This window comes from Procambarus clarkii, chromosome 11 (assembly GCF_040958095.1).
Source record: "Procambarus clarkii isolate CNS0578487 chromosome 11, FALCON_Pclarkii_2.0, whole genome shotgun sequence".
Taxonomy (NCBI): domain Eukaryota; kingdom Metazoa; phylum Arthropoda; class Malacostraca; order Decapoda; family Cambaridae; genus Procambarus; species Procambarus clarkii.
The window spans coordinates 40,300,869-40,324,738 of record NC_091160.1 but is presented as its reverse complement, the minus strand read 5'-3'; the positions used below and the strand labels follow the sequence as shown (position 1 = coordinate 40,324,738).

Below are 23,870 nucleotides of genomic sequence, written 5' to 3'. Positions count from 1 at the left end.
ATACGAAGGCTCATCCACAGTTATACATGAGCTACAAGTTGCAAGCAGCGTCTACACCAGTGGCCACACCACCGCAAACACCCACACTTTGGATTACATTTCAACTTTCCTTGCATTATGAACTCCTGCGGGCAGGAACTGTCTTCTTGTAAAAGACACCTAGGAGTAAAGAGCTACTTCACTGTGTTTTCCCTACCGCCATCTTGTATTTCCCCCAAACTCAAACTCTATACAACAATCGACAAATGCACTGAAAAATTTGCTGCTTATACAGTATATTAATTTACTGGGCACAATGCCAAACTTGACTAGAACATTAAAGTATATTCAAAGGAAAATTTTAATTTACAAAATATTAATGTACAAGTTAAAATGCATTTACTTCCTAAATAGAGACGGTAGTTAATACGCATTCATCTGTTTTGTCGAAATATTTCAACGTGCTCTGACAATCCAGTAATTATACCACTTATGAACATCATATGTTTGGTGAAGCACTGCATACAGAATACTTCAGAGTTTCCCATCCATGTGCTCATGGGCACATATTGACCATCATCAATACTGCTCCTCGTATTCATCAACACTTTGAGGATTAAAGTGGTCTCCCAAAATTCTACACTAAAAATGTAATGACCAAAGGCATTCACATAAGCTGCAAACAAAAATTAAATGCACTGCTGGGGAATGTCGATCAAATATAAACAGATTTATTCATGCATTTAAGGTGCTGAACTTCCTGTGCATATAACAAATTTACCATGCAAATCTGGAATAATATTTTGAGAGATTTGTAAATAAACTCCAATGATTCTAGACCTCTACCGTGTCAAAAACATTTGTCATATAAACATGATACACAACTGTTAATACTGTAAGTATCAAGGTACTGTACGTACTGCATTTCATGTAAATTCTTTGAAAGCATATTTTAAAGCAAGGTTTAAATACTGTATCATGTTCATCATATATGTGCTCAAATCAATACATCTGATGCCTTGTTATCCATAGGAGTTCCCTCTCCCTGAGGGTTGAGCCTTGTGTTTGCTTCTTGTATTAAAAAGCCCCTTGAAGGAGTGCTCAAAATATTTGATGAAACCTGTACAAGCCAGTATTACCGTCCCATAAGTAATGCTGCTTGCATCAAGAAGCAAGAATATAAAGAAAGAATGCAGACTGCTCAGAATGAATTAACCAACTGGTTCAAATGTATTCTGCCAAATGAGTACGTATCTTACTTGGTTTGTGAGAGCGATGTCCGGGCCTGTGAATGAGCAATTCATAAACACATCATTCCAGGTTTTACAGTATGAGTGGGCATTGTTATTCCCTTGCTGGGAGTTGTCTGATAAATAACTTCTCTGACAAAGCATGGCAAATGACTCCATACATACCATGCCAACAAGACCCTAAGTTTTATCCCTATATGGTAGAAGACTACTTATTTGTCTCTCATCATCTGGCCAGAAGACAGGCTTCACAAGCCACATTCATATATTGTCCCTGTTGTCCGAACACCCCCCCCCCCCCTTTCCCCACACACCCATAAAAGGAGGTATTGCAAGGAGTGCAGGTGCCTGCAGATCCATACAAAAACTTACTGTATGTGTAAAAGCAGAACAGTTAACAGGAAAATGCAAAGGGACAATTCAATGAGGAATATCGGTGCATAAGAGAATTTACTGGTAGGACAATATGGAGGAGAAAATGTGGTATTTTGAGAAAGGGAGTGGACAAGTAAGTAAGCAATTATCAAAAGAAGGCACCAAACCGGGAAGGCTATGTAGCACCAACAAATGTGCGGAATAATCAGAGGGCGCTAAATATCACCAAGGATGCCAATAAGCGAACAAAAACGCATAAGGCAGGGAATGGACAAAATGAGTGTGCACATAATAGAGCATACTCAATATGAGGCGCACATAAGAGACAACCATGTAAGATGACTTATCTCTAGTCTTACATTATAGCCTTCAACACCAAATTTGTCACTACAATAGAAGAGCGGCCAATATATGAACTGCCTTTAGAAATTTGAACAGAATTTTTCAGAATTTTGTGTACAATTTGTCCGATCATTTCTGGAATATGTAGCACCAGCATGGAGTCCTTATTGTGTTAAACACAAAACTAAGTTGAAGAAAGTTCAGAGGATACCACAGACTAGTCTGAGAGCTGAGAAGTAAGAGTTAGAGGGAAAGAATACAGATGGTTAGCCTCACATCACTAGTCAGAAGAAACAGGAGACATGATTATCACATATGAAATATTCAGAAAAATAGACAGGGCAGACAAGGGGATTTTTAGCATGGTTTAGCATGAACAAGGAAACAAGGGACATGATACATACAAGATGTAAGTTAACAGACCATATGAAGGCTCTAGCACACAGCTGGCTCCATAGTGAGAGATAAGTGTGAGAGAGGTCAGCAAGGCCAACTGATTCATTTTATAAAGTTTAAGACCATGCACAGATTTAATAAAATACTAAAATAAGATTTGGTGCAAAATTGGAGACAAAATTTCTAGGCTGAGAAAAGCCATTATCAAATTAAAGAAATACCTTGGAAATAATCAATGGTACCTTTACCCTCAAGGAAGAGAGAGTAGTCATTCAACTGTATATGCGCCCCCACCTGGATTATTGCATCCAGGGATGGAGACCTCATCTCTAGAAAGACATAGCTGCTGTGGAGCAGGTGCAACACCAGGCAACAAAAATTATACCAAAACTTAGTCATCTCTCATATCAGGAACGGTTGAGGGCTACTGGGCTTGCGACACTGCAGACAAGGCATCACACGGCAGATCTAATAGAAACCTTCAAAATACTAAACAATTTGGATGATGTCAATCTGGACACTTTCTTCAAAAGGTCAGATGTAGCACGAACAAGGAGCAACGGGTTCAAGCTCAATAAACCACAAGTTATGACAGAAAACAGGTGATGCTTTTTCACCCATAGGGTTGTAAACCCGTGGAACTGCCTACACGTCGAAGCCATAAACACCAAAACTCTGCTGGATTTTAAAATACAGATAGAAAAGATCCTCCGGACAAATGAGGGACTTTTGACAAGCCACCAGCTTCCTGTCCTCATCGAAGCCACTAGTATTAGTGGCCCTCAGGTAAATTCAGGTAAAAACCATTTAAGATCCTACGCATGAAACAATATGCCAGAACCAATCTAATGCATCCTCCCATAGTCAATTGTTGGCACCATTGTCACATTTTAAAATCAGAGCTCTTCCACATGTTTTCTTTGGCTCTTTGGCAGGACCAAAGAGCCAAAGCTCAACCCCTGCAAGCACAACTAGGTAAGTACACCTAAATATCTTTTTGAGATAATTGAGATTTAACAAGTCTTTATTCTGTCAAAAAGTCCCCACAAATACCTCATTACAACAGAGTTATTTCCTTTACAGCTGTAAAATGCAAATTCAAATGTTCCATTGTATGAAGAAATTTCTACTGATTAGTTTATATAATCTCTGTTTTGCTAAAAAATAAAGTCTTCATCAATAATTGTTTCCAATTCCTTGTACCCCCTTTGTACACTCGCCATAATTAAAATTAACTTACAGTGTACTTACTAATCCTGTATTAATCCTTACTTAATAATCTTATATTAATTCTCATTAATATGGGACAATACAGTACTAAAGAATAATCTTCTGATGCAGGAATACTATTTTGCCATGTCTATATTCTTTCCAAACATGGCAATTATTTGATTACTGGACAATCTCAAAGTCAGAAATGACTTTTATAATTTTCATCAGCAATGCATGGAAAAATATAACCAGTTCTCCAAGTCTAAAAAGGACTAGAGTAGGAGCATTATATGAAAGAGAAAACCATGACTCCACATTAAAAATACAGAAAATTCTCCATCAACAGAAAATTACCATAAAATAACTAGGTAAGATTCTCTGAACACCAATTGGCCAGACCAAGAGGTTTACATCAAGAAGTTAACATAAGGAGGCCTATACCAAGAGGTTTACAACACAAGGGTTCATTCTACAATCAATGTACGGAAAAACCATAAACTATGTTGGTTTATTAAAATTCCATACGAAGCTCTACATTGAAAATCGCGGAAGAGATCCATAAATCATTCATGTTGAACTATATGTCCCAAACATCGGTAATTGTATACTCAACACTTAGGATTTTAGACATTAATACTAGCTGACTGTTGATTCGGTATGTGCATCCCATATAAATTCTAATGATAAACACCAATATTTTGCCTGAATAGCTATAAATTCTTTGGTATTGTAAAATACAATATACATTTAGTTTAGCATTGCATAATATACAAATGATGTAACTGGGACTCCTTCCAATTTTTGTTGTTTGAGGGAATATCACAAATTTTCACAATTAAATATCACAATATTTACAGCAACAAGGAATAGCAGGTAATTACACAAGTTTTTTTTTTTTTAAATTACCTAATTGTAGTTACAGGATGAGAGCTATGCTCGTGGTGTCCTGTCTTCCCAGCACTGTCATATAACGCTTTGAAATTACATAACTAACAAAACAGTGCCTTTAGCAAATAGATCCATGCAAAACCATGCTCAACTTAACATCTATCAGCCACATAGATGAGAGAAACGATATATAAGAGTAGATAAAAGTGCTAAACAATTTCAAAGCCAAAAAGCAGTACTATGTGTATACTGTATTACCAAACAACACCGATGCATGCCGATAGGTAAATGTACAAATTACATCCAACTAAATTATCTCAGTATTGGTATAATTTCTACAGTTGACTTTGATATTTACAAATAACAGATTAAAGAAGAAAAGGCTAAAAAGGATGGCATTAAAACAATCTGACACAAACCTGAAGAAGGAGGCGGGTCTGTTAATGCGACGCTCAGCCACTGTCGAAGGGGAGGAGGAGGAGGACGTGGAAGAGGTGGAGGAGGAAGAGGACATGATGGATGTTGAGGTGGAGGAGGAGGAGGAAGAGGAGTCTACCACACCAGCCCCCTGTGAGAGAAAACAGAACTACCACACCACTACTCAAACGAAGTACTCTTTTTCTAAGTCAAGTAAGTTACTAGTTTTAAAATCCCTACGTTTTTCATGTTGTGTTTTCCACCATGCTCATGAATGGACATACTGTATGCATGAAATTTTTTTAATTCAAAACAAATGACTAAAATGCTTAATCAAATGACCTTTGCCTTTTTTTATCTTAATTTTATATAAAAAAATGTGGCCAATTTTACAATCAAACAAATTATTTGCCTAACTAAAATATAAGTAAATTTGTTTTGTTGGGATTTTGGCTTTGAGCCAGGAACTGGAGCTAGGAACTGGAGCCAATCAGGTTATTTAGTGTCATGTTTTTCCCCAGAACAAACTCTGTCAATCACTTACATACAGGTTCAAAATTACTGCCACGTGAAAAGGGGGAACAATGAAGGACTGGTGCCCAGTCGACCCACCCTGCTCAGGGTTCAAATCCAGATCATTCTCGCTTGCAAAGTGGAAACAGGTGTGCACGCCAACCACTACAACACACGGTTCTGTCACATGTACTCTATGTACTTTTTAGGTCCACAATTATGTACTTTAATCCATTAATTACTTATTTCACATTTTCCTTTAATTAACTATACTGAAATCTAACCAAAGAGCCAATAAATTTAAATTTATAAAATTAAATCTATAAAATAAAAAATAAAGTAAATTTGTAAAATTAGGTAAAAATTGTAAGCAAAATTTATGACTTTCAAAATGAATGTTACACTTGTTGCAACATAGCAAATCATGTGATGTGAATATTGACGAGACTGCTGTCAGATGCTAAGTTTAACTGACCAGGTCATTACGCATCGCTGCATGTTTCCACCAGTCTCTCAGCCTTCTACAAAGTCCAAAGTTCCTTACTGAATACAAATACCCAGGGGCCAGATTCACGAGAGCAGTTACGCAAGCACTTACGAACATTTACATCTTTCCTCAATCTTTAACGGCTTTGGCTACATTTATTAAACAGTTTACAAGCATGAAAACGTCCCATTTAACTGTTGTTATTGTTATAAACAGCCTCCTGGTGCTTCGGGACTCATTAACTGTTTAATAATTGGAAACAGAGCCGCCAAAGATTGAGAAAAGATGTACAGGTTTGTCAGTGCTTGTGTAAGTGCTTTTGTGAATCTGGCCCCAAGACCCTTGGAAGGCCCTAAGTCAAGAATTTGAATTTAGCTTTTTACTTGTAAATAAGCATTCATCAGAACTACTTACTGTAGACACATATGAATTTATTATGGATATTATGGATTTAATCATTATTACCAAATAAAACGAGTTTGTTTGAACATAACCCGACACTATGACTGCCACTCAGTTTGTGCAGTATCCCGCCCTCAACACTCACACTATCTGGCCCACTGCTATGTGAGAGAGGGAAGAGACTAAACAAGTTTGCCCGTTTACATGTTTTATGTCCCAGTTTTCTATTCTAAATTTATGTATAAAAAATCTATGCTTAATTAGAGCCTGATAAAAATAAATTTATGTATAAAAAAAAAGCACCTTAGGGCTGATCAACTGCTGCTCAGTTTGACCGATATCTGCCAGCATTGACACTGATACTTTGGATACAGTATTAACAACTGCACAATGAAGCAACAAAGGAATACGTAACATTTACTTAACCAGAAAAGCATTGGAGAGGATGAACGGACATGAACGATTCTGCATACGTTTTGTTGATTTACACAGATGAAATGAACAAAAATTAATAACATGTCATCATGCTACGATAACTATCAGACACCCTTGGATCAGGAATACTGTTAGATCTTCTTTACTTTACTGAATCAGGTAGATAGGTAATGCCTCCTTTTTATATTATTTTTTCAGATCATTGCATTCTTCCCTTGTTCGCAAGTATGCTATTCACTCCCTCTCCACACCTTACATTTAAATCAGAAGCCACAGCAGCCAACATTCACAACATTGGACAAATTGAAAAAAGCACACCACATGAAAACTCCCAAACCCTATCAATCTACAAACTCGCTTCACCTTGGGTGCTGTCACTCAAAAGCTGCAAATTCAAAAGCACTCAACACTCAAAAGTGTAGAGTGGTGTCATTACAGCACACAAATCCACCACCTGCTCCCTCTAATACTCAACCCCACCATATAACTCGCCCCTCACACTTACCCCCTTACTCCCAACCTGCTTCACACTTAATACATGTATAATTTTCTTTTAATATTCCTATCACTGAAGAACCATTTCCTTGACATGCAGTTTTCAGTTTAACACTCTTAAGTCCCTAGACACCCCTCCCCTAAATAAGTACATGCAAACTCCATGCAACAAATGACACTCTGTACTCAATGAAGGCACAATACTTCAGTACTTGTGAACACATTAATGAACCAGAGTGATTTGAGTACAAGTTCTTGTAAAGAACAGAGTAGAAGAGGGAGGGGGGGGGGTAGGAGTAGAGGGGTACAGAGAGGGAGGGGGGGGTGGTAGGAGTATAAAAGGGTAGTGGTAGGAGGGGGAGCAAAGGTGGGGGGATGGGGGAGGAGGGGGTTGGGGAAGAGGGAGACAGAAGGGAACAAGTGGGGAGGGACAAAGTGGAGAAAGGGTGGGGAAGAGGGGGGTAAAGGGTAGGGGAGAGGGATAAAAGTGGAAGAATTGGGAGGAAATATATTGTGGGTAGAGAGATGACAGAGAGGAGGTGGACAGGACAAGGTGAAGGGGAGAGGGGAAGGAGGGAGCAGAGGCATCAGGTAAAGAGGAAGAGGGAAGGGAGGAAGCAGAGACATCAGGTGAAGGGGAAGAGGGGAGGGAGGGAACAGAGGCATCAGGGGAAGAGGAAGAGGAGAGGGAGGAAGCAGAGACATCAGGTGTAAGGAAATATACCTAAATGCATTTTCCAGTTATCAAAATAGCTCCACCCACATTATTTATATACTGTACAGATAATTAATATATACAAACAATTTGTGATTTACCTCAAGAATAAAAAAGGCAAAGGTTTTCAATTACATTATTATGTACCAAGCTACACACACACACATTAAAAACTTGTCATAATAGTAAGTTTTAACTCTGGTCCAAGTGGAGTTAGCATCTAGGCATACTGGTATTAAATATTTTGAAGTTATTACTGAATACTGACCAATATATCAGCCAGACATGTAGCACATGACAAACTGCATTCATGTTAAAAGTATTGACAATGAGGCATTAAATTAACTAAGTGGCAAGAGACAAGAAACAATTTGTCACATACTTGAGGACAACATGGCCACAAATGCAAGTTGGACTCTTTACCATTGATGAGAAACTCAAAATTAATAGCTTTCCTAAACTAGCTTTAAATCAAATCAATAATGATCATTCTTGCTGCAAATCTTCATACTGTTAAATTCTTTAAAGGAAAGATATTTCAGCAGTTTTACTGAATACATTATTTTGCTTTCAAAGTAATAAGGTGAAATTGAAGCATACAAGACAGAGCTTGAGATGCTGTGAGGACATCTCAAGAGCATCAGCATCAACACTGAAGGAGACACCATACACGTTGCAACAAAGATCTTCACTACTACTCCCTCAATGTAACTCATGAAAGAAATATGAAAGCTTATAAACATGAGACAGCTTAACAGCAATTCTTTGGCACATAAAACCCAGCAATACCTTGTTTAACTCTAACCAAGTGTCAAACTCCAGTAAATGTACTCAGAGTTAGATTAGAACGTGCAGCCTCGTATACTCTACTCCTAGTAATGATCCATTACAAAATTATTACTCACTCTTCCCATAAAACATTGTCATCCATCATGCAATAATATAAGAAGCTACATTATTAAAGCCCACTAATGCCCTGTGATACTCATTCCCTTAGAATTCCATTAAATTGTTGAAATTATACAGATTAAGGGCTGATTTTATATATATAAATATATATATATATATATATATATATATACATATAAATATTGGGCTTGATGTAGTGTGCTTGGAGATGTGTAGTCTTATGAGCAACAGAGAGAGATGTGTCTACCTTGTAATTACTTTGCAGTAGTGATTCTGTGGTGCTGAGGAACTATCAACCAGGAGGCCTCTGACCAGACCTCCTGATTGGTAGTCTGGTCAACCACGCTCTTAGACACAGCTGCTTGCAGCCTGATGTATGAATCAGAGCATGGTTGATCAGGTAACCTTTATAAGTGTTTATCAATTGTAGTCGTTACAAAGAATGTAGAGAGATGTGTACTCATCTAAGATGTAAGCAGTGCATGGAGATGTGTAGTCATGTGACAAGTGTGTGGAGATGTAGAAAGTCATAAGATAATCCTTGAAGTATAACCTGTAGAGTAGGAAAAAAGCTGTTTCATGTATTAAAAAAGAAAGGGTAATGATCTTTTCAAAATCAACGATCACAGTGATGTCAACACATGCCAATAATTGCACAATACTGAGTTGTTTAAAGCAATGACTCCTGTCCTACTTCTCTATCATACCTAGTTTTAAACCTATAAATATTGTTTGCTTCCACAAGGTGCTCCTTTAGTTTATTTCATTTCCCCACTACTCATGCTAAAAGAAAACTTTCTAACATCTCAATGACTCATCCTAGCTCCCAGCCATGTCCCCTTATTCTGTTGGTATTCCATGTGAACATTTTGTCTATCCCCACTCTGTCAATACCCCTAAAGTATTTTGTATGGTGCCATCATATCTCCCCACTCCCTCCTTTTTTTCTAACATCGTCAGGTTCAGTTCCTTCAGTTGTTCTTCATATCGCATCCCATGCAAACCCAGGGCTAGCCTCATTACAAATTTGTTAACCTTTTCCGGTTCCCTAATGTGTTTCTTTAGGTGGGGGCTCCATGATGGGGCTGCATACTCTAACAATGGTCGCACATAGGCAGTGTAAAGTGCTCCGAATGCCTCCTCACTTAGGTTTCTGAGTGACATTCTAAGTTTTGCTAGCAATGAGTACGCTGCTGTCGTTATCTGATTTATGTGTGCCTCAGGAGTTAAATTTGGTGTTACATCCACTCCCCAGTCCCTTTCTCAAATTGTCACAGGAAGGTAGTTTCCCTTCATTGTGTACTATACTTTTGGTCTCCAGTCACCTAATCCCAGTTCCATAACTTTACACTTGCTCATGTTGAACTCCAGTAGCCATTTCTTTGGACATCTCTGAGGCTTGTTCAAGTCCTCTTAAAGAATTCTACAATCCTCAACTGTCACAACTCATCTCATTAATTTTGTGTCATCCGTGAACATCGCCATATAGGACTTGACTCCTGCAGACATGTTGTTCACTTACGTATATTCGAAATAGAACTGGTCCCAGCACCGATCCTTGAGGTACATACTCCACTCGTTACGGTTTGCCTGTCTGACTTCTTGCCCCCTGACTGTTACTCTCTGGCTCCTGCTTGTTAAGTAATTCTTTACCCAAGCAAGGGCTTTTCTGCTTACTCCCGCCTGCCTCTTAAGTTTTAGTAGCAGTCTCCTGTACGGTACTGTGTCAAAGGCCTTTTGGCAATCCAGGCATATACAGTCTACCCATGCTTCTTCGCTCTGCCTTATTCTTGTTATTTTATCATAGAATTCCAGAAGGTTTGTTAGGCATGATTTCCATCCTCTGAATCCATGTTGGTGTTTGTTTACACACCTAATGTTCTATAGGTGTGTAACCAGTCTTAACCTGATTATTCTTTCAAGTACACTGTACTTTACAGAGGATGCTTGTGTGTGATGCTGGTCTATAGTTAAGTCCCTCTTCCCTATCTCTCTTTTTGAAATTGGTACCACATTTGCCTTCTTCCAGCAACTGGGCAACTCTCCCTTCATAAGTGACTCATTATAGATCCTTGCCAGAGGCACGCTGAGGCCCTGGCGCTGCCTCTTTTAGTATCCACGGTGATACATTGTCTGGTCCAACTGCTTTAGTTTCATCCAGTATTGTTAGCCATTTCATTTCCTCTTCTTCTGTCACTTCTAAAATCCATTAGTCTCTCATCTTGAGTCATCTCCTCTTCAATCAATGGGAGTTGCTTAGGCCCGGTTGTGAACACTCCATGGAAACTGGCATTCAGTACCTCGTAGATTTCCTTTTCGCTTTCTGCATATCTATTTCTGATTTCCTTAGTCTTGTCACTTGGTCGTTCACCGACATTTTCTTTCTTACATGACTATGTAGTACTTTAGGTTGCTTTTTTCGCAATATCATTTTCATAATTCTTTATGATACTCTCCTTACATTAATTAATGTATTCATTCCTAGCTCTGTTTTATTGTCCTCTGTCCTTTCTCCCCTCCCTCCTGCTTCTCATTTTTGCTTCCTGGCACTGTCTATTAAACCATGGGTTTTTACATTCCCTCCTACTTTTTTCTTTTACTGTTGGTATAAAACTCTCTTCGGCCTCCTTGCATTTCCACTTGACTAAGTCCATCATATCTTGCACTGTTTTTCCTCTTAATTCTTCTTCCCACTGCACTTCTCCCAGATATTCTTATCCTCCTGTAATCCCCTTTCCTATAGTCTACTCTCCTTTCCCAGACCTCTTGACCCCGTGGTCAATATTTTACCCTCGATCATGAAGTCAAAAGACTAGAGCCAAGGACACAATGGTCCTTGGCTCCTAGTGTTATGTCATGTTCCATATTCGTAATGTCCTCCTCATTCTGGGTGAAAATCAGGACTAATAGGCTTGATGTATTCCCTCCTCTTTCCCTTTTGTCTTCCTTCACATGTTGTGTTAGGAAATTCCTGTCTATATCTTCCACTAATTTTGCTCCTAACGTTTCTTCCCAAACGTGGGGATTTCTTGATTCCCAATCAATCTCTCCATGATTGAGGCCCCTCATGACCAACAGTTTTGCTCTCATTCTGTGAGCTGTTGTTGCTACCCTCTGCAGTTCATCTATACATGTCTTGTTGTTATCATATTCCTATCTTGGGCCTTCTACTGTTTGGTGGGGGGATTGTAAATTATCAAGATCGTAATCCTCTTCCCATCACCTATCAAAATCCCAAGTATGGAGCTTGTGTTTCCATTAGTCCCCTGATTCTCTAGTTCCTCAAATTTCCATTTCTGCTTTATGAGGAGTGCCACTCCCCCTCCCTGTCTCTGTGTCCATTCATTCCTTATCACTTGGTATCCCTCTGGGAAGATTGCATCCAAGATCATATCATTTATTTTAGTTTCCACTATTGCAATTATGTCTGGATCTGCTTCACTAACCCTTTCTTTTATTTCCTCTGCTTTATTGGATACCCCCATCAGCATTAGTGTACCAAACCTTGAGATTCTTCTTGGAAACTGTTACCAAAGTTCATGTAGCTCATTACCAAAGTTCATGTAGCTCATCTGCCTACCTGTCTCCCTCAGTGTGTGCTGCAGGTGATGGATGGATGAAGTCCTATCTCCAATAAATGGTGAAGGGGGATGAGAGGCTGAGGGGATCTGGGAGCCAGGGAGCTGGGGGCCAGATGGGGTCTGGGCAATTAGAGAGAGATGGGGGTGCAAATGTATGAATGTGTGTGTGTGGGCGTGTGTGTAATTACCTAAGTGTAGTTGCAGGATGAGAGCTACGTTCATGGTATCCCACCTTCCCAGCAATGTTTGTCATGTAACGCTTTGAAATTACTGACAGTTTTGGCCTCCACCACCTTCTCATCTAAATTGCTAACTTGTGTGTGTAATTACCTAAGTATAGTTACAGGATGAGAGCTACGCTCGTGGTGTCCCGTCTTCCCAGCAAAAACTTAATAATAGTGCTGTTGAAACCAAGATGATCCGTTTGCTGTGCTATTTACAAGGTGTTGGGATGACGGGGAAGGGAATTATCAAGGGAAAGTGCCGAGCCATTATGACTATATAGCACTTAAAAGGTGTCAGGATAAGGATTTGGGATAGGACAGGGGAAAGGAATGTTGTCCAACCACTTGGACGGTCGGGGATTGAACGCCGACCTGCATGAAGCGAGACCATCACTCTTCCATCCAGCCCAAGTGGGTGTTATAATATTGTGCATTTGTTCAATGATACTTTTTGTTTAAACTTTCATACTTATTCTCTGACTGCTTGTTCCTTCTGACTGTTCTAAGCTAATCTATACCTGCTTCTGGGTGTGTTTTGTGTGCACACACACATGTGCATGTGTGTGTGAGAGAAGGAAGATCAAGAGCTACTCCAAAACCAAAAAGCACTTTCTCACATAGTAGTGTGTGTTTGATTTACTAAACTGAAAGATTTCACATTGAAACCACAATAGAGAATGAAATACCATTATGTTTTAAAATGAACACTATGGAGATAATCATGCTAACACCCACAGTAAAAACTGGGTAAGAAATAGATTTTTGGTGTGACACTTCATCTTGACCACTGTCTGGCTCTCAAAAACATTTCCATCACTAAATGTAAATTAAGAAATAGTTAATCACAAAACTTTATTAAATGAAAGCAATGATTAAAATTGATTGCTTTATGAATGTAAAAAAATAAAAATAAAAACCAAGAGACTTCTACCAGCCAGACATGTTAAAAGTGAAGTGGTGCAAGTACCAAGCAACATACATAAGTACCGAGCCCATGACCAGATCCCGCCACACCCCAACGCACTCAATGCACAAACTTTACAACTTTGTAACTAATTAATAATTAACTTGCCTTGTTAACTACAAAAATGAATGTTTAAAGATATGTGCTAATCAATGTTTAAAAGATGTGCTAGAAATTATTTGGTTCAAATTACTGTATCTATAGCTACCATTGGCTTGTTTCCAACCATGTTTACCAGTGATGCAAGAATCATGTTGTAATTACTGTACTGTAATGTCAATGATCCTACACACTGACACATGCTACTATCTTCTCAATTCAGTATTTGTATTGCAGGAAGAGTGAAAGGTTATAGTGAAATTTAAGTCTAAATCTTGTAAATCTTCCTGGGAAGACCTCCTGGTAACCCTTATCCTCGGCTCTCAAGGGAAAAAAAACACCCTAGTCAAAAAGTAGTAGATCCTAGTTGACGACTAAGAATTTGTATACGAGAAAAGCAGCCCAGTTTGTAAACATAAAAACTTGTGTCATATGGTCACTCAGGTGGTCTCATGGTAAGTTTTGGATTTATTTGCCAAAAATAAGATTCGTCAAGGTCTGGACGGGCACGGCACTTACGTGTGTTGTGGCTATTCAAGTATATTTAGCCAGCGGCCCAAGATGGACGCCCCCCGACTGCGTACCTTGTGCTGGCCACCCACCCCAGGACTGCTCTTTCCATTTCCTTTGGTATTTGCTTGAGTTGTCTTGATGGAGTCCCGTCGTCCTATAACCACACGGCTATTAACACCACTGCTGCTGCGTCCCAAGGGGGTGGCTCGACCTCCTTCCTGAGGTGAATTCTTCACAGTACACATTCTGGCATTCATGCTGGGAGCAGGTGATGAGCGAGGAGTGCCTGTTGGGGTGGCACGACCAGATTGAGCTAAACTGGGTCTACTACGAAGCCCAGTTCCACGTCCTATCGAATCTCTGCCTCCAGAAACTTCTGACCCAGATGATTCTCGATGACAGAGGTTTCCTCCACTATGATAAGATACATGTTGGGCACTCGAAGTTCCAACAGTAGACGTACTCCGAGTTTCTCGGCTTCGACGTGGAGGCTTTTCTACTGTCAATGGAACCTTGCGGCTTCCAGACTCAGATGATGTAGAGTTTACAGAACTGTTATTGGTCTCTGATCGTCTAGATTCCTCTTGATGCACCACAACATCATACTTGATGTTTGGGCCCGGATGAACAGTATGGGTGGCAGCCTCAACAGAGTCAGCTCCCCCACCTTCAGTCATGGTGGCTGTACTGAATACAAGCGGACAAACGCTTACTCCAACATCTTTCTGCTCAACATTTTCTCGCTGATCGAGCTGAGGAAAAAAATATAATTTCATATATTAACACAAATTTATTTTACACCCTGAATCGCATATTTAGTAAAAAGAATATGACATTTAAGAAATAATGTTGTGTATTGTACAGTATTTACTTTATGACTATTGCAAATACAGTACAGTAGTAATCACAAAGTGAGAAAATACTTACTAAAGATACTATACCATATTTGATATGGTTGTTATTATAAAGTCCTGCATTAATTACCAGCTTATGCTGAGGAATATATTACAAGGATATTTCCCCTTGAAAGTCTGTGATATGATTTAAACAGTAAAAATATTAACTTTTGTCAATTCTGCCTTTAAATACACATTATGATAATTCAAGATTCTGCTTTTAGTAGCCAACAATGAACACAGGGTGAAGCTCTCAACATGCAGATTGCCACATGAATTGTGCCAAAGGTTAAAATATGTACAAATGTACCGTACAGTTCAGGTTTTTCAAATACAGAAACCTAACTGCGTTTTACAGTAATAATTAATCACAAAAACTTGTTGTTGTTGTAAGGTCAAAAGACATACTTGTCTCCAGACTGAAAAATACTGTACAAATACAAATCTTGAATATGTATCAAGGTAAAGATAGACTCCAACTATACATGTCATAAAATGACAGAAACCTTACTTGTATCTTAAAGCTAGAATTAACAGACAGAGACGTTACTTGTGTCTTGAGGCTGAGGTTCTCCTCCCGCAACGCAGTGATGGTGGAATGTGTGTGTCGGTGCTCTGCTTCCCACTCTGCTGTTTTGCACACCCACTCCTCACTGGCTGTCTCAATCTGCTTTCTCAACACCTGCACACATCAACACTCCATTACATTTTGATGCAATATATATATACTACTGAATTTCATTTAAATATTTACACACAAAAGCTTTATTTTGATGTATGTGAAAGTAAATTTGAAGAATTTATTTTGTATATGCAAGCCAGGTGCTTAATAAGTGTAACAAACTACTGTAAATTAAAGTACTACAGTACTGCATATTAAGAAACTGTATATCAAGTATCTAAATTACACAAGCACTTGAGTAAATAACATTAGTACAAAGGAAAAGTTAATAGTGATTTTGGAGGAGAAAGAAGCCATGAAGAAAAGAACTTTAGTGACATGTCTGGTGTATATGAAGGTGTTTGGTTAAGACTGCACAAACTGGAATGATGAAGTGGCAAGAGAACTTGATAAGAAAAAATGTTTTTTTTTTATGGAGAGAAAGTGGAGAGAAGAACACAGATAGAAATATGATTAGTGTAAAAGGCCCACAAAGGTGTGTAAAGTTAATGTCTACATAAAAACTTACATACTGCATGGTTTAAGTAATCTCCAATGCAACTCATCCTCCTAAAATGATAGTACTTATCGCAACTATTTGCTCAAATGTACCAATATGTACTGTTCAACCACTTAAAAGTTCATGTTTTGTATTACTGAATTAGTTCAAATGGCATTCTACAAACTCAGAAATGTAACTAAAGAACCTAATCTAACCTGTTCAATCAATCCTAGGCCTAATATAACACACACGTACATTATACTAGGCCCAAGAATGTTTAAGTCTGGTTTTAGTTTTTGCTCAGACCCTAAAATTAAAAAGAGTACAAAATGTGATTTTTTGGGGGTCCAACAGTACATATTGGTAGAAATGTCCAAATAAGTTCTTATAAATACAGTACAGTAGTACTATCATTTCAGGAGGATGGGCTGCTGTAATCAGATTCTCGGCATCATCATTATTATTATTATTATTATTATTATTATTATTATTAAAACATTAGTTATGGAGAAAAAATGGCTAATATGGAGATATGAAGAAACATTTACAATAATTATTCAGAAAACACTAATCTGTTTTGGATGGGCGGGCAAGAAGATAGACTGGCGGGCGGGTTAATGGATGTGTTAAATGGTAAGGAGATAAGACATAAATGAAAATATTTTAAAGTTGAATACACTGAACTGATGAAAGAGGTGGTGATAATAAGCACAATTTGATTCGATGGCAAGAGAAAAATGCAAGATGGTATCGAATACCATCTTGCAGTCACCTGGGACACCAGGTATCCTAGTTGGCATATTTATGGAAGAAACGTTGCATAGATGTGGGAGCAGAAATGGGGGTAAAGATGCAGGTGTTGTTGAGGTATATGCAATAATTTTATGTAATAGAGAAAAAATAATTACATAGGTGTGCACAGTCTCACAAAAGGCATGGGGCTGTGGCACAGTTCCAGAGGATCACAACACAGGTCTGACTGTACTACTGAATAAAAATACAAGTCACTATAACATAATGAATAACAATTATAGAGGCATTAGTTTATTTAGTGAGCCAAGTGGTGGTTAAAGAGTACAGAAAAATACTAATCAGTGATGAACAACACAGGTTCCGTGGTGGGAAAAGCGTGTATATAGTCCAGAGATTCCCAGTGAGGCAAATTGTAGAGCAGATGTGTGACGGAGTGGAAGGTGTTCATGGCATTTATTGACTTGGTAAATGCACACGATGAAGGTAATAAAGAAGGAATTTGGAGTCGTGAACATGCATGGATTTAGCAGAATATTGTTCAATGCTGTGAAAGTTTGCATGCAGGTATTCTAGGGTTGTGTGACGTCATCCCCGGTTGTTTACTGTATACATGCAAGTATTCTAGAGTTGTGTGATGTCACCCCTGGTGGTTTACTGTATACATGCAAGTATTCTAGAGTTGTGTGATGTCACCCCTGGTGGTTTACTGTATACATGCAAGTATTCTAGGGTTGTGTGACGTCACCCCTGGTGGTTTACTGTATACATGCAAGTATTCTAGAGTTGTGTGATGTCACCCCTGGTGGTTTACTGTATACATGCAAGTATTCTAGGGTTGTGTGACGTCATCCCCGGTTGTTTACTGTATACATGCAAGTATTCTAGAGTTGTGTGATGTCACCCCTGGTGGTTTACTGTATACATGCAAGTATTCTAGAGTTGTGTGATGTCACCCCTGGTGGTTTACTGTATACATGCAAGTATTCTAGGGTTGTGTGACGTCACCCCTGGTGGTTTACTGTATACATGCAAGTATTCTAGGGTTGTGTGACGTCACCCCTGGTGGTTTACTGTATACATGCAAGTATTCTAGGGTTGTGTGACGTCACCCCTGGTCGTTTACTGTACTCACCTAGTTGTGCTTGCGGGGGTTGAGCTCTGGCTCTTTGGTCCCGCCTCTCAACTGTCAATCAACAGGTGTACAGGTTCCTGAGCCTATTGGGCTCTATCATATCTACACTTGAAACTGTGTATGGAGTCAGCCTCCACCACATCACTTCCTAATGCATTCCATTTGTCAACCACTCTGACACTAAAAAAGGTCTTTCTAATATCTCTGTGGCTCATTTGGGCACTCAGTTTCCACCTGTGTCCCCTAGTGCGTGTGCCCCTTGTGTTAAACAGCCTGTCTTTATCAACCCTGTCGATTCCCTTGAGGATCTTGAATGTGGTGATCATGTCCCCCCTGTATACATGCAAGTATTCTAGGGTTGTGTGACGTCACCCCTAGTGGTTTACTGTATACATGCAAGTATTCTAGGGTTGTGTGACGTCACCCCTGGTGGTTTACTGCATACATGCAAGTATTCTAAGGTTGTGTGACGTCACCCCTGGTGGTTTACTGTATACATGGATGGGGTCGTGAGAAGCAAGAGGCGGGTAAACAAGAGGTGTAACACTTGTGTATAAAAATAATGAGTAATTAGAGTATGTCAGATTAAATGAACGAAAATGATATAGTTCATTAAGAAGAGTTAAATAGAACTATGTAGACCGAAAATTGGAGAGGAAGATTAGGAGGGGAGAGGGGAGGGAAGATTAGGAGGGGAGAGAGGAGGGAAGATTAGGAGGGGAGAGAGGAGGGAAGATTAGGAGGGGAGAGAGGAGGGAAGATTAGGAGGGGAGAGAGGAGGGAAGATTAGGAGGGGAGAGAGGAGGGGTAGAGAGGAGGAGGGGTAGAGAGGAGGAGGGGTAGAGAGGAGGAGGGGTAGAGAGGAGGAGGGGTAGAGAGGAGGAGGGGGAGAGAGGAGGAGGGGGAGAGAGGAGGAGGGGGAGAGAGGAGGAGGGGGAGAGGAGGGGGAGAGAGGAGGAGGGGGAGAGAGGAGGAGGGGGAGAGAGGAGGAGGGGGAGAGAGGAGGAGGGGGAGAGAGGAGGAGGGGGAGAGAGGAGGAGGGGGAGAGAGGAGGAGGGGGAGAGAGGAGGAGGGGGAGAGAGGAGGAGGGGGAGAGAGGAGGAGGGGGAGAGAGGAGGAGGGGGAGAGAGGAGGAGGGGGAGAGAGGAGGAGGGGGAGAGAGGAGGAGGGGGAGAGAGGAGGAGGGGGAGAGAGGAGGAGGGGGAGAGAGGAGAAGGGGGAGAGAGGAGGAGGGGGAGAGAGGAGGAGGGGGAGAGAGGAGGAGGGGGAGAGAGGAGGGGGGAGAAGAGAGGAGGGGGGGGAGAGGAGGAGGAGGAGGAGGGGGAGAGGAGGAGGGGGAGAGGAGGAGGAGGAGGGGGAGAGGAGGAGGAGGAGGGGAGAGGAGGAGGAGGAGGGGAGAGGAGGAGGAGGAGGGGAGAGGAGGAGGAGGGGAGAGAGGAGGAGGAGGAGGGGAGAGAGGAGGAGGAGGAGGGGAGAGAGGAGGAGGAGGAGGGGAGAGAGGAGGAGGAGGAGGGAGGAGGAGGGGAGAGAGGAGGAGGAGGAGGGGAGAGAGGAGGAGGAGGGGAGAGAGGAGGAGGAGGAGGGGAGAGAGGAGGAGGAGGAGGAGGAGGAGGAGGAGGGGAGGGAGGAGGAGGGGAGGGAGGAGGGGAGGGAGGAGGAGGAGGAGGGGAGGGAGGAGGAGGGGAGGGAGGAGGAGGAGGGGAGAGAGGAGGAGGAGGGGAGAGAGGAGGAGGAGGGGAGAGAGGGAGTGAGAGGGGAGTGAGAGGTGAGAGGGGAGTGAGAGGGGAGAGGGGAGTGAGAGGGGAGAGGGGAGTGAGAGGGGAGAGGGGAGTGAGAGGGGAGAGGGGAGTGAGAGGGGAGAGAGGAGGAGGAGGGGAGAGAGGGAGTGAGAGGGGAGGGGGAGTGAGAGGGGAGGGGGAGTGAGAGGGGAGGGGGAGTGAGAGGGGAGGGGGAGTGAGAGGGGAGGGGGAGTGAGAGGGGAGGGGGAGTGAGAGGGGAGGGGGAGTGAGAGGGGAGGGGGAGTGAGAGGGGAGGGGGAGTGAGAGGGGAGGGGGAGTGAGAGGGGAGGGGGAGTGAGAGGGGAGGGGGAGTGAGAGGGGAGGGGGAGTGAGAGGGGAGGGGGAGTGAGAGGGGAGGGGGAGTGAGAGGGGAGGGGGAGTGAGAGGGGAGGGGGAGTGAGAGGGGAGGGGGAAGAATGGAATAGACATGGAACTATCAGGAAAAAGCAGAAAAGGGAATAGTAATGAAAATGATTTTCAAAATGAAAATTTAATGTTTATCACTATCTCACTATCCTATTCTAGAAATGCGGTCTTATGAAATCTAGGCCAAATAAACTATGCTATTGTATAACTAAAGGTCCCCCCCCCCCCCCCGCCCCTCTATTATGTACTCTATTAGTGAACGACAATTACGTTAGAGGACTCATTTGCTGACTTACAAGTTCGTACTGTTAAACATAGAAGTGGGTTGACAACAGAGGTGGTAGTCAAAATCAATTCCTTCCCAATCTAATTCAAATAAAGATTCTAAGAGATTCATTATGGGTCAATAAGCCAGATAAAACTTAGGTGGGAGTACCTCAGTTTCCATGACAGTAGTGAGAAGTTGACGTTGCAGCTCCAAGACGTCCTTCTCCCTCAGAATGGCAGAGATGCGTTGCTTATTTGGCTGGACCTTCAAGCGTGCCCCCTTCAGGAGGCTCACCGGCATGCTCAACCCACCGTCCGCCTTCCCGGCTCTTCTCTCTCTCTCAATCACTACTCGGTCACTGCCCTTCTTCACCGCATCGCCACAAGTGACGAAGGTTGACTCCTTGACGTTGTCACTGGTGGGGCTAAGGTCTTTATAATTAGAGTTCTGATCTTTATCACCGTTATCTCTTTGACTGGAAGCTATACTATATTCTTTTTGCGAGTGCCTCTGAGTCCGATCGCGAATTGGTACTTTGAGGACCCTAGGCAGGAACACGTCGCGGTCAGTGTTGAGGCGGACACTAGATGCACTACGGACTACCCGAGCTCTAGACGTTCCTCCAACACCGTGAAACTCTTCAGCACCATCTCCACTGGCAACACTTACGGTCACTGCAGGAGGTACTCGACGAGGTTTGGTGAAGTTAGTGGTAGTGGTTGTAGCAGTGGTGCTGTCACTCACAATATGAACAGTGTTCACTCCTCCCATTACTGAGTGAACAATACCACCTGTGGATGCTGGGCCATCCCGTCGAACACCATTACTTTTAACAAACTGCAAGTTCAGGTCATTGCCATAATCAATTCTAGGATCTACTCGAGGATCGAGTCGCGGATCGAGTCGTGGATCGAGTCGTGGATCGAGTCTTAGTGCTCTAAATTGGTCTTCAAGGCGCCGTTTATCACCCGCCAAGGCCAAAAGCTGCCCGTGGAGATCAAGCAGACGTTGATGGGATGCAGCTGCCTCGGCTTCGGCCCAGCTTACTCGGCCAACTAAATATTGGCGGTCTTGTCGTAAGCGGTCCACAGCTGCCCATGCCTCTGCCTCCATAGCCATGCCCACCTGTGGAGGAGGGGGAGGCGGCGCCAATATATCCCCACGGTTGTGATAGTTGCCAATGGGCCCTGGTAGAGAATGCGGCCAATAATCTCGATATGCAGGATGTGATCTGGGAGATGCTAGGGGATCTGAAGCAGAGCTGCCCGTTGGAGGTTGCTGCCCGATTCGATCTCGCTCCAGACGTTCTGCTCTCTCTAATTCATTTCGTAATCGAGTTCCCTTCCTTTGAATGACATCAAGTAACTGCCACAATTCATCTTCAGCAGACCCGAGTGGAAGCTCTGGCTCAACAGAAGTCCAACGGTGCTCTTCTACACCAGATAAATGATCACCAGCCGACGAGGAGGAGCTCTTGCCCATGCTGCCTCCAGCTTTATCTGTGCTGAAGCCCGAGTCTGCCACTGCTGAGCTACTGTGCGTCTCACTAAGAGACTTCCCGCCAGTACTGCTGCTGCTACTGCTGTTCCCACTGCCGCCAGTGGTGGTCACCCCTGCTGCTCCTCCTCCTGCTGTAGATATGGGGCGCTGCTGCCTCCCACCCTCACCAGGGGTCACGTGGTGGGAGGCGTGAGACAACTTACTAGGGGATGGTTCCCCCCTAGTTGAAGGGACAGCCTGGAGAGGCTGGGAGGCGTGGCTAGACAGCGGGCCATGGGCAGGGTTGAGGGAGTTGTAGGGCCGGGCGTGCAGGTGCGGGAAGGCGTGCAGCACATTGTCGCGGAATTCCAGAAGCGACGTCACCTCGTGCTGTAGTTCCTGCAACAACAACAAGTGTTTACATCTTGCCGAAATATGACCATTTATGTTAAATACATTTAATTGTAATGACTACTGGCATATGCTTATTTTATTAACAAATTTACATTAATTGTATATTCTTTAACCACTATCAAAAGCTCACTGAAGACTGTAAACAATGGTAAATGGCTAAACTTTTAACACACACAGAAATAACAACAATTTCAGATATTCAATTAATCTGTGAAAGGATCTAAACAGTGCTTATTTAAGCCTCAATTTAAAAAAAAACACTGCCAGTTGCCCGGCAATTTCATTACACGTTTAATGAAAAAAGTTATCTATGACACAATTGTATGTACAATATTATACGACGTATTTGCCAGAGGCGTGCCACAAGTTAAGCAGTGAACTGGGAAAACCAGATATTATTGAACAAATCCACAAGGGCCGTGACGAGGATTCGAACCTGCGTCCGGGAGCATCCCAGACACGGCCTTACCAGATATTATTGGTATCCTCTGTCAAGAGCGACGAGCTGTGTGGAACATGTAAGCCTTCTTGATGACAATCACCTGCCAGAAAATATTAAAGACAAGCAACTGTAACCATTAACCACTATTTACTCAACTGTTCTCCACTTGAGCAGCCAAGACAGCACCAATGATAACACAGCAACACTGGCAGATGCCAGCGATGCTGTGGAACAAGTGAAGACAATCCCCAGGGAACTGGACGTGACAAAATCAATGGGCCCGAGACCTACTCTCACACCACGGCAGCTGAGGAAGGCTGCACACAGTTCTTTTAGAGAACTCTGTCGCCCGCTCTCTAAAAGCTTTGTTAAAACTGTTGAGACAGGAAGTCTCCAGATGTGTTCCTTCTAAAGTGCTGGAGAAAGTAATCTGCTGGAGCATCTTGAGAGGATGTGACAAAAAAAAAATAAGCATGGATTAAGAAACGCAAAATCGTGCCTGACAAATTTGAGTTTTATGACAAGGTTACTGAAGTTAGACAGGAGAAGGAAGGCTGGGTGGTCTGTTTTTCAAGACTGTCAGAAGGCATTTGACACGGTTCCCCACGAAGGACTCTTGAACAAGATGGAGAACTGTCATAAATGGGGATACAGTACTATTTTTTTTTTTTTTTTTTTGAGATATATACAAGAGTTGTTACATTCTTGTACAGCCACTAGTACGCGTAGCGTTTCGGGCAAGTCCTTAATCCTACGGTCCCTGGAATACGATCCCCCGCCGCGAAGAATCGTTTTTTCATCCAAGTACACATTTTACTGTTGCGTTAAACAGAGGCTACAGTTAAGGAATTGCGCCCAGTAAATCCTCCCCGGCCAGGATACGAACCCATGACATAGCGCTCGCGGAACGCCAGGCGAGTGTCTTACCACTACACCACGGAGACTGTAAGACAGACTGTAAACATGGGGGAAAGAGAAGGAGG

At 42.0% G+C, this 23,870-nt stretch overlaps 1 protein-coding gene across 3 annotated transcripts in view; it reads right to left on the bottom strand.

Annotated features, from left to right (window-relative positions):
- The window catches only part of LOC123758350 (serine-rich adhesin for platelets), a 246,208-nt gene that overhangs the window by 7,965 nt on the left and 214,373 nt on the right, over positions 1 to 23,870 (bottom strand). For all 3 annotated transcript variants that reach the window (XM_045742651.2, XM_069322674.1, XM_045742649.2), the window contains exons 4-6: positions 20,721 to 22,430; positions 15,643 to 15,774; positions 14,268 to 14,948 (exon numbers count right to left, since the gene is read on the bottom strand). In XM_045742651.2, coding sequence (XP_045598607.2) covers positions 14,268 to 14,948; positions 15,643 to 15,774; positions 20,721 to 22,430 — 2,523 coding nt within the window. The remainder of the gene's footprint in view (positions 1 to 14,267; positions 14,949 to 15,642; positions 15,775 to 20,720; positions 22,431 to 23,870) is intronic.